The sequence below is a fragment of the Rana temporaria genome, chromosome 5 (assembly GCF_905171775.1).
Source record: "Rana temporaria chromosome 5, aRanTem1.1, whole genome shotgun sequence".
Classification (NCBI taxonomy): Eukaryota; Metazoa; Chordata; class Amphibia; order Anura; family Ranidae; genus Rana; species Rana temporaria.
In genome coordinates, this window is record NC_053493.1 from 78,658,493 (window position 1) to 78,675,066 (window position 16,574).

General features: G+C 40.7%; 1 protein-coding gene across 7 annotated transcripts in view; it reads left to right on the top strand.

The window, feature by feature from the left end:
• KMT2C (lysine methyltransferase 2C) overlaps nt 1-16,574 on the top strand; it is a 310,800-nt gene that overhangs the window by 215,515 nt on the left and 78,711 nt on the right. For all 7 annotated transcript variants that reach the window (XM_040352734.1, XM_040352731.1, XM_040352735.1 and 4 more), the window contains 5 exons: nt 2,611-2,643; nt 2,751-2,894; nt 11,559-11,697; nt 11,949-12,163; nt 13,595-13,668. In XM_040352734.1, the coding sequence (XP_040208668.1) occupies nt 2,611-2,643; nt 2,751-2,894; nt 11,559-11,697; nt 11,949-12,163; nt 13,595-13,668 (605 nt within the window). The remainder of the gene's footprint in view (nt 1-2,610; nt 2,644-2,750; nt 2,895-11,558; nt 11,698-11,948; nt 12,164-13,594; nt 13,669-16,574) is intronic.

The window sequence follows — 16,574 nt, forward strand, 5'->3', positions numbered from 1 at the left end:
AAACGTTGTCAGGTTAACTGTCATCTCCTGGCTCAGTGACAACTGCTTCCCTCATTTCTTGTACTGATGTCACAGAGGGACTGGAATTGAGATTTAATCTACCCAACAGGCTCTGACATATTTAATTTTGCTAAATATATCCTAAAGTAAAAAAAAATTTGAGCCTTAACATTTGTCAGAACATGTGCATTTTATTGTTAAATACGTTCGTGAAGCCATGACATGAAGCCAAGTATTACAACCAGAAGGGAATAACTAAATCTAATACTCGCATTTGCCTTTAGTTGGAGAAAACTGGGGTTACCTCAGCGCCTGTCTCTAGACAGCCATGCCACACAATGAGCCTTGTAATGATCTCTAAACAATCTGAATTGTAATTTTAAAAGGGTGCACTTGCTTATATCAGTGTTTATTGCTTTGCAGCCTGAAATGAAGATGGACACCGTTTTTGCTTTATCCAGCTGTATTTACTCAGTGCAACCTATAACATCCAATTGAAAGATATAACATCAGAATTTTTATTTATTATTTCACAAAAACAGTATCTTAGAATAGATGTGGGTAAAATGTTACCAGTGTAGAACATAAGCCGGTTGGCTACGATACAAACGCCCATCCTATCAGGACGTTAACGCGTTTCGTCACAACGTCCTGGGGTGCCAGACTTGTGACGAAACGGGTTGGAAGGAGCAACGTGCTGACGTCACCGCGCTGCTAACGTCCCAATAGGATGGGAGTTTGTATCGTAGCCAGCTGGTTCCTTTGGGCCAGTTTGATCATCATTTCAGAGTGAGAATTTGGATTGCTGTGGTCTCTGACCATCTACAAGATCATCAGTCTGATAGTGGTGTATGGTGGCTGTCTGTGGTTCGATTTGCCTTTCTTTGTGGCTCTTGGAGGAAAAGGCCCTGACTGGGTGTTGGCCACAAGCATTAAAACTTGTGCAGCTGGTAAGCGTGCACTCTTCGTGGTGGTGGATTCACTATTGTCAGTTAAAGTGTAGTACTAATGTGCATCCTTAAAATAAATTGGCAATTTATTTATTTTCTGTTCACTTGCCTGATTTATGCCTATATCTAATTTCACTCCCTCGGCGTCAAGGCGTTGTACGTCAGTTCCGGTTTTGCATTGGCTCCTGGGATATCTTGGACAGCTTGGCGTGGCACTGCTCCTGTATTATTTAACATTGGTGTCTGGAAATTCTTGGTCAGCTTGGCATGGCACAGCTCCAGTATCATTTAACATTGGTGTCTATGGAATATCTTTGTCAGTGTGGCATGGCAAGCTGACCAAGATTGCACCACACTGCACATGCGTGGGATCAGCAGGTGCATGCTGGGTGGCTAGCATGCACGGAATCCAGGAAGAAGGGCACTGTGGTTTCAGATGCCCACACTGGAGATGGCCGCGCTGTGCATGAACTTCAGATAGTAAGAAAACGATGCTGCACAAATAGGAAACAGGGCATAGTTTACAGCATACCTTTTGTTAGGTTGCACGAGACATGAGTATTCTAGGGGTATTTTTATCTTGGCGCATATTTTGGCCAGAACTCTTTAATACCAAGTACAGTCACCGGATGAAGTTACAGCACTGTGTTTTGGCTTATTCACCTTCCTTCTACCTTGGAGGATGTCTGTTTTTTTATTCATAACCTGGAGGACTCACCTGTTTTGTTTGTCACATGGATCACATATGGGACTAGTTGATATTTACTTCATAAGTGATATTTTTTATTGTGTTCTATGTTAGAGCACAGCTCCTATTTTACTATGTTTGTGTATATCTCACTTTGAGCTACAGCTGTATTTAGAGATTAGGATACAGAGCAGTTTTTCTTTTTGCACATTCCTACAGTAAAGCATGGAGGTGGTAATGTCCTGTTATTGGGGGGGGGGGGGGTTCTGCAGCAGAGACTGGAGCAATTGTCAGGATAGATGGAAAATTGATGGGGCAAAATACCTTTGCATTCTTGAGGAAAATCTGCTGCCCTCTGCCAGAAAGTTATCAATGGGAGGAAGGTTTCAAACATTGACGATGACCCAAAGTACACAGCAAAAATGACCACACAGTGGTTGAAGGAGAAAAAGTTGAATGTCCTTCCATGGCCTAGTCAGAGCCCCGACTTAAACCCCATTAAAAATCTGTGGAAAGAATGCAATCTACAAACAATCACCATAAAATGTAACCAAAGTTGAGCAGTATTGCAAAGTTAGTAGCCACATATCCGAACAGACTAAAGGCTGTATTTAAAGCAAAAGGTGATTTAACAAAATACTGACACAAGGGGCTGATCCTATTTCCAACTCGGTAATTCTGTTTTTGATTTAAATTTTTCTGACTTGTTGGTGTTATGAATAAGTTGAATAAATACAGCTGGATAAAACATAAGGTTGTCGTCTTTTCAGACTGACAAACAGCAAAATGTGATTATTTTCATTAGGGGCGATTCTTATATACCCACTGTATATATTAAAGTACTCGTGTGTAGCAGCCAAGATGATATTTCTCCATTTTTTGCCCCTGGCGTTTTCACTTATTACATTTGCTTGTTTAGAATTTCCCAGTTGTAGTGTTTACCAACTGATTTTTTTTCTTCCCCTCCATCAGGTGCAATTTTGGGAAAACTGTATAAAATTCCAGGTAAATATGACCAATCCTAGGTTTACACATTAACGTCGCTCCAGATACTTTTCATTGGAATATATCTTTTAAATATATGGTTGCTGCTCTTTCTGTTGGGTTTGCAGAACTTGAAGGAAAAGAGGTTGAAGATTTATTTACTGCTGTGCTGAGTCCTGTAGCCACCCATCCGCCATCTTTGCCACAACCGCCACCACCTTCAGCTCATCCTCATCCTCCACATACACAGCTCTTGCCTTTGCAAAACCAGGGTAAGTTTGAGTCCTGGTTCCAGCCTTTGTTCTACTTTAAAGGCTTGGTAAAGATGTTTCCCAAAATCTAGATTCACATACGTTGCCCACTCTCATTACTTTATTTTTTGGTTGCCTTGGCAACATGTTTTACCAGCAGCTGGGGCTAGGAAAGCATTAGAGGTTCATGGTCAATTTTAATATTTTTTTTATTCTTTCTAAAAAAGCTTTCTTTTAAAAATATATGGCACCTCCATAACACTTGCTAAACCTGTGCAAATCAGTAGACAGGTCTCTGTCCTAATACTTCTGGGGGGGAGGGACGTGTCCCGCTTATATGAGGCACTCTGCAGCATGTGTAATCTAACCTCCCTAGCCCTTTAGGTTCATTTCAAAACAGCATCTGGTTTGTGAACCTGAAACTTAGGTGCTGTCTCTGCTTGGAGCTTGCCATGTGCAGGCTTTATTTGGTAATTACTATATGGAATCTTTTACATATACCTTGAGCAGCTTGTGTTTGTTAGATCAGGCACCTCCTGGATGCCATCATTAGAGCATCTGAAGAGGGAAAGAGGCAGGCAAGAAGTACAGTCAGGTAACTGGGTTAGCTATTTTCATTCCTAGTCTTTGGCATTCTAAGACGCAGTGAAGATGGTTGATGCGAGCTGGCACCTGCTTTTTTATGAATTGGCAGCCACTTTGGGAAGTAAGAACCACCCACAGGTTTCCTTTAAAGGCAAAAAGTAGAACCTATTCTTAAAATATATATGTTCAGTGCTAAACATATTAAGTAAAATTAATAAACCATATACAGTACTTTTCCAGAGACGCGTGCTTGGTGCATACGCTTTAAGGTAAATCCTGAAACCACATCCTAGCTTTAATGTTTGGAACTGTTTATGTAACAGTTTCCTGGTGAACTTGTATGCTGTTCAATAGAAAACTTACTTTATTTATTTCTTTTAGTGCCTAAACTGTGAGAGGTAAAGGCAGACATTAAAATCACCCCATGCCATTTAAGGCCCTATGGCCTTGTTAGGATTAAAAGTTGCACAATGTAGAAGAGTCTAATTTCGTCAATCTCGTTTCTGGTGTACACAATGCTAGTGTCATTTGAAAGCAGTAACAGTATGAAACTAGTTTTAGAGAGGCGTCCAAAAGATTGTGTCTGTGTCTTTTCTTAGTAGAAAAAGTTATAATACTGCTATGCAAAAAGAGATTATGTCGCAATCTAACGTGAAAACACTTGTAGCCAGTGCATACTGCCGCATTTTGTGTCTTAGCCCTTGTTCACAAAGGAGTACCAAGACATACTCCCGCTGAGGGCTGTATTTACCCGTACAGGTGTTCTGTCCATCCCCATGCACACAATCCTATTTATGTCAATTGGAACACAGCGGTTGCAAAGACACAATTGCTGCTCCCAATCTGAAATCTGTGTGATTCACAGAACACCTAATCAAACCTAACCAAATCAGGGAGGCTTGCATTACATAATTGATGGTAGGTAAGAAGACTATTGTACAGTCAGATTACATAGTGTATGGTCAGCGTAAGCTGTATCAACCTACTGGGAAAGATTGCCAATGAAATAGATCTGTGCAAATGAAGGCTATAGTGGGTTGTGTCACAACCATATGCTGTTATACTTATAGTCAGATTTATAGTATTGATAAGTATATAAAGCATAAAAAAACGGCACAAAAAACCTTCATATTCCTATTTACTGTACAGGATGTCTCTATGAATGTTGAGACTATTGTAAATCTTTGCAACACTGGCCTATGACATGCATTATTGTCTTTCTCATTCATTGAGGAGGCACCTGAATTTATAGAATGTTGAGTGATATAGCCATCTATGCGAGGAATAGACAATGACAAACAAAAAAAAATGTGGGCTAGGATAGCCCTTCTTACTCCCAGCCTCAATTTTGGGCTAGTGTCCTAGGGGGGTAGAAAGCCTTTTTTTTTCTGTTGAAAAGTCTAGCTTTCAATCAAAAATATATATATATTTTTTTACTTTGCTGATATCGTTTTCTCAGTAATTTAAATCACAATTCCTACACCACTTAAGCTGGTATTTTCATATCAGCTATGTGGATCAGCATATCCACAGCACTAGGCTCTGCTTTTTAGCAATTTTCAGTATGTTTGCACACTGGTTGTTTTTTTGTGGAGTGCTTTCTGTGTAAAAAGCGGTTTTACAGCCTTTGGCATCCAGTAAAGGTCCTTCAGTCTGAAGCCGATCAGCATTTTCTCAGCCAACTTTGGAATCTCTCCACTGCTGGAGTTAGACCCTTCCTTCAGTAATTAAGCACTCTGGCTTAAAGTGGAAGTAAACCCTCCTATCGTTTTCAGCCAAGGAAGCGGCCATCTTGACCTCTGTTTAATCTGTTACTGCCATGATGCTATACATGTGACCTGTTATGAAACCAGCCATTGGATGGTTTGGTTGAGAGCACAAACAAATGTGACAGCTAGCATTTCCGGCATGCCGGGATTGTTAACTGTTTTTGTAACTATCAAATTCAAGGGTTTACTTCCACTTTAAGTACTCTGATGTTGATATCCCTTTAAAGAACTTCTGACTTGCCTATCCTTTTAGTGTCGCTTGTATCTCTGGATCGACTCTGGATGCAGCATTTTTCAATTCCATTGTAGATTGTACCTGCAGGAAAAATTCACCAAGTATGTGCCCAACCGTACCTTAAGGTCGACTAATTTGGAAACTTTGGTGATTCCTAAATTTCGTAAGAAAAAATGCGGAGGGAGGACAAGTGCGGTCCAGGGAGCACAGTTTTGGAACTCCCTGCCTCTAAAATTAAGGCTTGAGAATGATCTTTTTAAGTTCAGGAAGCTTTTAAAAACTGAGCTTTTCAGTCTAGCCTATGGAATTACATAGGTTTTTATAGTTCTTTGATCTGCTAACTATTTTAAATTTGATCTGTTCCGCTGCCTGTGTGTGTTTTTTTTTTTTTGGTTGTTGCTGTATTGTTGTTCTCGGCGCATCGAGGCCTACGGGTAACTGACTGCGTTTTGTACTTTTTTTGTACTTTTAAGAATTTTAATAAATAAATAACGCCAGGGGGACTTGGCTGAGCCATTTCCTTTATCCATTTTCTCAGTAGGTGGCCCTAGAATCTGACTTTAAAACTGCCCTCAGGACTAAAAGCCATTGGCAAATACTACTGAGTAGTTTTCATTGGGACACATTGAGAAACTACTGTGTCTTCATTATGCGGAATGGTTGGGAGTAAAGTAGTCTGGTCTCTGCACTGGACAATATTTTGAGCATTGTCTTGCGCACTGGTAGCCTCCGATTAGTGGGCCAAGCTCATTAGAGGCGCACACCCTGTCTTTCTGGATGGTCGGCAGGCAGAACACACAAGTCTCCTGCAGCAGGAATTCTCAAAGGCTTGGGGGACCCGACAAACTAGTGTTCTTCTTTCTTTGACGGATACAGAGCCTATGGAAGAATGACCTCAGGCTTCTTCCCTAATCGGGTTGTACAAATAAGTCTCCTGTTACTTACTCTATCAAAGCTGGTGCTCTTTTGGATCTTGGAGTTCATGAGCATTCTTGGATCTATGGCTAGATAGCCAAAACAGGCAGACTTTCTATTCAGCAGTTCCTCTGTGGTTTCTCCAGGGGTGTTTCTCGCATACTATTTTGAACTGCCTGCTTGGTAAAAGATTATACTGTATCTCTCTTCCCTTGCCTACCCTTTTGGAGGTGCACCCTCACAGCCTACTGCCTCATTTGTTTTGATTCTGTGGGGCATGTTCCTGAGCCTTTTGTAATAAAATGGCATATCTAAGCAATCCATTCAATTTCTGTCCATTTTGACACCATTCCTTGTTGACCACATCAGATGGGCCCTTTCTTCCCTTTATGGGTATTTATCATACCTATCGCATGGAGGTTATCCCACCCCCCTGACAGTAATCCTTCTCTCCCTGGATTTGAATATTAGGTTATCAACAGGTCTTGAATTCAAGAGTTGGTTTCTAAAATGGTCCTTGGGCTGCTGGCTTTCCCTAATTCTTTTTCGTTGGGCATGTGGGAGGTTGTGCCCACTCAGTTGCAATGCTGTTGGATTTCCCAACAGTCTTCCTGTGTCCCTCAAAGAGAGAGGGTGAAAAGAAAATTTGATATTTTTTTATTTTATTCACTATAAAATTAATACTTTGGGGGATGGACACAGGTCACATACCTCTGTGTTTATGCTCATGCCCTTGGTACTGCTTTGCCACAAAGTAGAGGCAGTATCCAGTCCTCCTGTAGATGTTAGTTCAACAAATTCCTGTGTAAAAATGCTATAGTACATCGCTAAATCTAGTGATTGAAAAGCGTAGGGCCCCTGCTGTTCAGAAAAAAAGCTGATTGCGGAGATTCACTAAAGTGCAAAAAAAAACACATAGAAAATGAATCTAATAATGACACTCCAATGTGACACGTGATAAACAATAACACATTTACATGAAACAAAGGTGCGTGTGCCTAATTATATAGTCCATAAAGTGATTCCAGTGGATAAGGTGACTTTCCAAAGTGACCAATAGAAAGAGGCTTACCAGACACGTTGAATCCAACTAGGCATTCTTTCCAGCTCAACCAACTAGGCATACGCCCAATGAGTCAACAGAGCTTTTGGTGTAGCACACCCAGGGGAGAGAAGTATGTCAACATACACAGCTTGCAATGTGGACATATGAAGCGGATTTCTGTCACACTATTGTCACCAATAGGTGTCAACCAAGGGTGTAGTGACCAAAACTCAAAGGCAATTGATCCAAATAGTACATTGATTAAAGGAGAGAGAATAGGCCACATAGTGTGATACCATCCAGATGATGCCTTATTAGGATGAAACACGTCGGGGCGGGCTCTGCTGAAGCCAGTGCGATTATTTGATTTTATCTACATGCTTTTAACACCACCTCAATTGTGAGTGTCCATTTTTACTTATACAATAAATATATTTTTTGTCTAAATGGTATCGCACTATGTGGCCTATTCTCTCTCTCCTTTTAACAATGTACTATTTGGATGAATTGCCTTTGAGTTTTGGTCACTACAACCTTGGTTGAGACCTATTGGCGACAATAGTGTGACGGATCTCCGCTTCATATGTCCACATTGAAAGCTGTGTATGCTGACATACTTCTCTCCCCTGGGTGTGCTACACCAAAAGCTCTGTCAACTCATTGGGCGTATGCCTAGTTGGGTTCAACGTGTCTGATAAGCCTATGGACTATATAATTATGCACATGCACCTTTGTTTCATGTAAATGTGTTATTGTTTAGCACGTATCAGTCACATTGAGTGTCAATATTAGATTCATTTTCTATATGTTTTGTTTTTTTTGTACTTTAGTGAATCTCCGCTATCGGCTTTTGTCTGAACAGCAGGAGCCCTACTCTTTTCAATCACTAGTTTTAGCGCTGCACTATACCATTTTCACTTTATTCGTTTCACAGATTGATCTTTTGTTGTGCCGGCTGCTATTGTTTGTTATTTTAAGACGTGTCCCTCAGTGCATTACAGTAAATGGATTTTATATTCAGCACTGAAGTCCAATTTTTCACATGTGGGTGGAAAATAGCTGCTTTTGGTAACCAGAATTGTGCTGTCACTTTTTTTTTTTTTCTTGATTTTATAAATCAGCATCCATTGCGCAGTCATCAGCCACCCAATCACTTTCCATAAAAGCCAATTCCACCTAAAAATGTCGTTTTCCATTTTACATGGCAGTTGGCAGGTTGACAAGTGCTGGTGACTTCTTGTATTTCTCAGCGGTTGCTAATGAGATGTGTCCATTGAAATCCCTAGTACTAGTACTTCACAACTGTTGCAGTCATTACAAATATACCTTTCCTAAAGTGGCTTGTCCATATACAGTGCTAAGCATAAATGAGTACGCCCCAACAGAAAATCTTTGCTTTCCTTTCAGAATCAACATTTTCTATGGGAAAATATACTATAAAATACTCCCCCAAATGCCATTAATCGCAACCAAGTTTTGTTAATTTGCACACACAAAGTATTTTTCCTGACAAATTCATTCAAGACTAATTTGCAAAAATGAATACACCCCAATGAAAGTCTTAGGAACAAAGCTAAATTTTAGACATCAAAATCCTAATTAACAAGAATTAAGCTACAGGTGAGTCATTATTCCATTAAACAGGTGTCCAGCAGACAGTTGGTTATGAAAGGGGGGTACAAAGAAAACCCCTTGCCATTTCATGCTGTCAGAAATGTCACCACATGGAAGAGAAATGTCACAAGGCCTGAGAAAGAAAATAATTTCTATGCACAAAAAAGGTGAAGGCTACAAGAAGATCAGCAAAGCTTTACTTCTCAGTCAGAGTTCTGTAGCAAACGTGATACAAAAATGTAACAAAGATGGAACTGCATCATCGTACAGATGTCCAGGCCAATTTTGTAATATAAGTTATATTATTAAGCCTACTTTAATGTTATGAGCTAAACAAATGTTCTATAAGGGCCCTTTCACACGGGCGGATCGTATGTCCGCTTTTTCATCCATCCGTGTATGGATGAAAAAGGGACATACTTTGGTCCCTATGAGATCGCGGGTGTCAGCGGATGAACACACGATCTCGCCCGCTTCTGCATTCCTCCGATTCTGCAGACGGAAGAAAAAACCTATTTTTCGATCCGTCTGTGGATCGGATGAACACGTACAGACGGTCCGTGGTCATTCCAATCCCCCCCATAGAGGAGAGTGGAGAAAAAACAGGGCGGTCCCTGCACAGTGTGCGGGGACCGCCCTGTCATCCGCCGGCTCAGCGGGGAATACAACGGAGCAATCCCCGCTGAGCAAGCGGAGGTTCACAGGTGATCCGCCCCGTGTGAAATGGCCCTAAAACTCAGTTTTGTCAAAAGTTGTTCTCGTGTTCATTGAGATGTTGATTAAAATATTACCTTTCAAAAGGGGTGTACTCATTTATGCTGACTACTGTATAACATATCTAGTAGCACTTATATTTGACAGCTTGGAGTTTTCACAAATAATCGTATATCTGAGAAAATGTCTGTAGCCTTTGAAAAAAAAAAGTGGTTTAGAAAACATTTAAACACAGTGAAAAAGTATTAGTCCTTATGCACACCAGACTTTTTTTTCAGCTACTCTTAGGGGCGTCTGGCGTTTTTTTTCCCCCTGCTTTTAAACACCCTTGCATGTAGCCTATGTGTCCATTCACACATAGGCTTCTAGAGGAGTTTAGGGGCAGAAAAAGAAGCTTGACACATCTAAACACTTGTTAATGGTTTCTGCATTTAGCGACCAAATGATTGACTCACCTAAATGTGTTAAACATGTTTACTAGCGTCAAGCGATTTTTCTGCCAAAATGCCTCTGCCAGGAAGAAAGGCATCTAGGAGAGAGAGAAACATCCAGTGTGCATGAGGCCTTAGGAATACATTTGTATATTGGGGTCACTTAAAGTAGAACTAAAACTACCCACTATTAGATTATCCAAAAAATATAAGAACCTACCCACTGAAACCTGTACTTACCATTCTGAATAGCATTTTCTCTCATGAGCAACTCTTCTTTATAGATGTAATAATTTAGATATTATATCATTCTGACTTGTTTATTTGCAGTAAAAGTTGACATTGTAAAAACATGTAGTCTGCCATACCTGAGAGTGCTATTTGTTTGGCTGACATTCTATTCCTCAAGCTCCATACCTTGAGCCTCTGACCTGGAACGACTATGCAGGTCAATAGGACTGACTTTATGTATTGCCTGATTTCTGGGTCAGCAAATTAGAAATTGTAAATGCTATAGGTCCAACATGATGTCCCAACAACTAGTATTACCCAATTGAGTTCACCAATGGCAGTCCATGTATTTTTTTGTCAGATCTACTCATTTGGCTTGTTATAGTAATATATAAGTAGTTTATTTAAGCAAAAGATGATCAACAAATAAAGTAGAATTCTTGGGGGTGATGACCAGTCATCTGGAAATCAAAATAGGTATGCTTTTAGTCCATATGGGTAGTGGTTTCACGTTTGTTTCCCCATTATGTGTACTACATATTTAGTAAGTACAGAGGAAATGGCCATGCAGATCAAACATGAGCATGCATTTGAAAACTTGGGCCGTCTCATTTTAATTCTGGCCTTATCTTATGTGGCTGATGCCCAAATCTTTATTGTTGTACATATCCTTTTCTTATGAATGGCTTTGAATTAGAGCCTGCAGAAGTTCATACAATGTGTTCCTTAAGCCTGGTACACACAGATAGTATTTTGTGGTTCACCCAGCGGGCTGAACGAAAAAAAACTGAGCTTGTAAGGAGATCACTATTCTAATTATACAATGTTTATACATTAAACTCCCCACTGAGCTGTTCTGTTCTAACAGGGCGACTGACCACCCCATGCCAGAGCACATTGGTCAGCACTCGTGGCCAATGCGTGCTGATCGGCTATTGGTTTACGCAGCAGACATTTATGATGGCTGTTTGCTTCATATCATCTGATTACAAGTTTCCTTTCTGTTGAATTCCTAACCTTGGCCAAGTGCACTAGCTTCTGCCTATCAGTAGTTTGATCTGCTACAATTAATATGCATATGTAATATATTCATGTTGAAGTTCTTGTTTAGCAGAAATAAACCGTGTCTTGTTTTAACTTTTTAAGGTGATGGTCTTTTTCCAAGAATGCCGATTGTGAATGGCTTGTTGCCACCCAATCCTCACTTATCACACAATCCTCTTGGCCCTGGACGTGGACTCGGCCCTTTCCCTCCCTTAACACAACCGTCATTTTCAGACAACAGGTACTCTCTTTACAAAAACTTAATTTCTATGTCATTCTTGAAAGAAGCAGTGAAGTGTAGAATACGGTCTTTCTCTCTTTTTCTGTTAAAATGTATCTTAATTTTGTGCAGTGTTGCCAGTATTTTATGTATGAATGTTTATTTTAATATCATTGTTACAGCTCTTGTTGGACCTCTTTTTTTTTTTTTCAACAATTTGGAAGATGTTGGCACCATATAAATACTACTAATAACCATTTATATGTAAACAGGGATAAGAACGCGTCATACCATGGCCTAGTAAACGACCCCACAAATGTGTGGCCAGCACCGGCGCCAGTTATGGAGCCAGAGGGAGACACCATGTCCAGTGCCCAAAGGAGTACACAGAAATGGGAGAAGGAAGAAGCTCTTGGAGAGATGGCAACTGTGGCCCCTGTTTTATATACCAATGTTAATTTCCCACACTTAAAGGAGGAGTTTCCAGGTAAGACAACTTGAAATAAACTTTAACCACTTCCAAACCGCTGAACGTCTTTATACGGCCTAACTTTAAAGATGGATATCTCGGTAACGGCAGCAGCTGCTGCCACAACCGAGGTATCCATCTTTAGTGTCAGCGGTTCTGTTAACGATAACGGCGGTCTCCGCGGCGGATTCGCCGCGAAATCGGTGGCGGGACCGGAGCTGTCGGTAGCGGCAGAGGAGATCGGGTGCGTTCGGCTGCTGACTGGGGACGAGACTGAAGGAAAAATCTCCTTCGCCCGTCCCCATAGCTCTGCTGGGCGGAAGTGACGTCAAAACATCAGTCCCGCCCAGCCTCTTAAAGAAACATTTTTTATTTATTTTTTTGTCATTTGAAAAAATGACAGTTTCAATTTTTTTTTTTTTTTTTTGCATTTTAGTCTAAATATGAGATCTGAGGTCTTTTTGACCCCAGATCTCATATTTAAGAGGACCTGTCATGCTTTTTTCTATTACAAGGGATGTTTAAAGCGCTCCGTCCCGACGAGGTCGTGCGCAGAAGCGAACGCATACGCGAGTAGCGCCCGCATATGAAAACGGTGTTCAAACGACACAAGTGAGGTATCGCCGCGATCGTTGGAGCGAGAGCAACAATTATAGCCCTAGACCTACTCTGTAACTCAAAAAATGCAACCTATAAAATTTTTTATACGTCGCCTATCGAGATTTTTAAGGGTAAAAGTTTGACGCCATGCCACGAGCGGGGACAATTTGTAAGCGTGACATGTTGGGTACCATTTTACTCGGCGTAACATTATCTTTCACAATATATAAAATTGGGCCAAATTTATTGCGGTCTTATTTTTTTAATTCAAAAAAGTGATTTTTTTTCCAAAAAAAGTGCGCTTGTAGGACCGCTGCACAAATATGGTGTGACAAAGTATTGCAATGATCGAAGGTGATACAGTTCAAATTTGGTTGCAGGAAAGAAATTTGCATGTTTTCCCCATCAACACAAACAGTGCTGACAGAGGAATACCTCCTTCCCAGATATTGTCTTCTCCCTGTAGGGGAAGCCGCCCCCCCTGGGAGAAGACAGTGATCATTGCTAGCGGCTATAGCACAGCCGCTAGCGATAATCGCAATTAAAATCCAGCAGGCTGGATGTGCCCATGTCGATTGATCGATCAACTTGGTACCATCAGCCTGCCCATACAGGGTTCATATCTTGGCTGGTGCCTGCTAAACCATCTATGGCTGGCCTTAATTTCTCAAGCAAAAGAGCCTGAAGGAAAAGCTGTCCTATTTTCCTGTGATTTCTGTGGACAGCTGGAACAATCTTGCTGTAGACACTTAGATCACAAGGCTGCTTATTATTATTATTATTATTATTATTATATATAGTCCGTTATTGCCCACAATTTAGTTATGACTAATTTTTCCTTGTGTCTAGATTGGTCTACACGAGTGAAGCAAATTGCAAAACTCTGGAGGAAAGCCAGCTCGCAAGAAAGAGCCCCATATGTGGTAAGTAGATCTAAAACCTCATATGCCAATAATTGGGGTTGGCAGAGAAGAATAAAGTAACGATCACAGTGGAAGCGTCTACTAATCAGCATCTATACAAAATGGTAAAAGTGGATTTGCAGCATATGCTACATGGACCCTCTGTGCATTCTTTATGCAAAGTAAAGGTTCACCTAAAATGTAGTTATTAAGGTTTAATCAAACAAAATGTGAGCTTTCTGGCCTTTTATCCAAGCAACCCCAGAGCTGTGTGTAAATAATATTTGTATAGTAATGTGTGCACATTTTTAGGAAATTTTGGAGATCTCTGGAATTTCCCATTTCAAAATGAGTAACTTCCATACATTTGTGACTTTGCATGGACTACCATCTGTCAGATATTTTTGTGTTTCAGGCTTCTCGGTTAAGGGAAATATTTGTCAACTTATCGTTGCCATTTAAAGCAGTATTAAACCCAAAACCAAAAATGTTTGTATTGTAGCTTACCAATCATTAGATGTGGTGGCTGCACACGTTTTCTTTCTTTAGACTTTCCCCCTGTTTTCACTTGGTGATCTTGCCAGTAACCGACCACCTGTATTAGAGTACCGCCACTGGATGAACGAACACAGGAGGCACCTTTTGGATAGCAGCATTTTTCAGTCTAGGGTAGGGGGGGTGTTAGATGTACTAGCAGTTTTAAATGTACTAGCAAATTGAATACTCCACCTAACACTACTATATATAATACTGTACAGCAACAAAAATATACGTTTTCCTTTTGAAATAAAGGTGTTGCATAAATAAGTAAAAGCTGATCCGTGTATCTCTAACTAATGCATTCCACTGGAGAGCTTGTTCTTTTGAAAAGCAATAGACTTACTGGCTGGATCACTAGGTGAAAATAGAAAGAAAGCAAGCCTAAGAAAAACAAAACAAATTCTGACATCACATCTGAATAGGTGGTAAGCTGCAGTGTAATAAAGGTTTGCTTTTGGGTTTAAAGGGGTTGTAAAGGAAAACATTTTTTTCCTAAAAAGCTTCGTTTCTTAGTGCAGTCCTCCTTCACTTACCTCATCCTTCAATTTTGCTTTTAAATCTCCTTATTTCTTCTGAGAAATCTTCACTTCCTGTTCTTCTGTCTGTAACTACATGCAGTAATGCAAGGCTTTCTCCCTGGTGTGGAGAAAGCCTCTTGAGGGGGGAGGGGGCGAGCAGGAGTGTCAGGGCGCTCTCTACTTTGCAGATAGAGAAAGGAGCTGTGTGTTAGTGGTCGTCCTGACACTCCTGCTCGCCCCCTCAAGAGGCTTTCTCCACACCAGGGAGAAAGCCTTGCATTACTGTAGTTACAGACAGAAGAACAGGAAGTGAGCATTTCTCAGAAGAAATAAGGACATTTAAAAGCAAAATGGAAGGATGAGGTAAGTGAAGGACTGCACTAAGGTAAAAGAAGCTATTTAGGGGGGGGGGGGGGGGGGAATCCTTTGCAACCCCTTTAATATTGCTTTAAGCATTGAGTTAATTTTAAAGTTTAAGTGTTGGCATAAGATCGAAGGTTAAAGCTGAATTCCTAACAAAATGGATAAGCACACAGTTAAAATTGGGTATTGTTTTACAATGGAGTATAGGCACTGTTCTATAGTGGAGTATAGGTACTGTTCCCACTACGATGAAAGAGAAGCATGATGCCGCGTACACATCATCACTTTACGTGATTGAAAAAAAACGACGTTTTTAAAAACGTCACTTTAAATGACCGTGTGTGGGGGAAAACGTTGTTTTATGTCTTGTGAAAAACGACAAAAAAAAATTGAAGCATGCTTCAATTTTATGTGTCGTTTTTCAAATGTCGTTTTTTACTTCACAGAAATTGACCGTGTTTAGCAAAAAACGAAGTTTAAAACAACGTTTTTACACCCGCACATGCCCAGAAGCTAGTTATGAAGCGAGCTTCAATGGAAAAACGTGGTGAACGTAACCTCGCTTTGCTAGAGCATTGTGAAAAAAGATGGTGTGTAGGCAATTTCGTCTTTGAAAATTGAAGTTTCAAAAACATACTTACTTCACAGAAAATGTCGTTTTTTTTCATCACATAAAGTGATGGTGTGTATGCGGCATTACACTTGACAAAGTCATCTCTCTGCAATCTGAAACAATCAGCATGTTAATTTTATGCACAGGTACCAGTATTAGGAGCCAATCAGGCTCTACTTTATGTGGATATTATGAAAGGAGGAAAAGGGGAGTGATGTACATATTAGACTGTTTCTTATTCTGGGGACAGGGAAGTAATCAAGCTTCCTCGTTAATTGTACCTACAGGAAAGCCTATAGTAAGCCTTACCTGTAGGTACTGTAAATATCTCCTAAACTTGCACCGTTTAGGAGATATTTACTATATACGCTGCTGCAGTCGTTTTTGACGTGCACACTGAAGGAACAGCCCACTCGTGCCGTTTCTTTAGGGCCCGTGCCGTAACCGGTGGTGCATGCGCAGGAGTGATGTAATTGTGGCTCTGGCCAATCACGGTGCAGGAGCCCTGTAAACCCGGAACTAACTCCCGGAAAGATGTCAGCAGTGTGCCAGTGCCGCTGTAGGACATCCTTCTAATGTATTTCATAATGAGCTAATGCGATGAATACTAGCTCATTATGCCTTTGTCAGGTTTTTTTGGGGGGGGGGGGGGGGGGGGGGGGGTTTACAACCTCTTTAAATGCAGTAAAATAATAAAAAAAACACCAACTTAGCCGGGGTGGATTGATTGATTTTTTGAGCTTAGTTAGGCGCCAAATGCCCACTGTGAAGTGAGCGTCTAAGCTCCGCTGGTGAGATGTTAGTTTGAATCAATCCGTGGTGAGAAAGGAAAGGGTATCCAGCCCTTAGGGGAGCAAGAGGAAAGAGCCGTGGAGTGTAAGAGAGAAAAATAG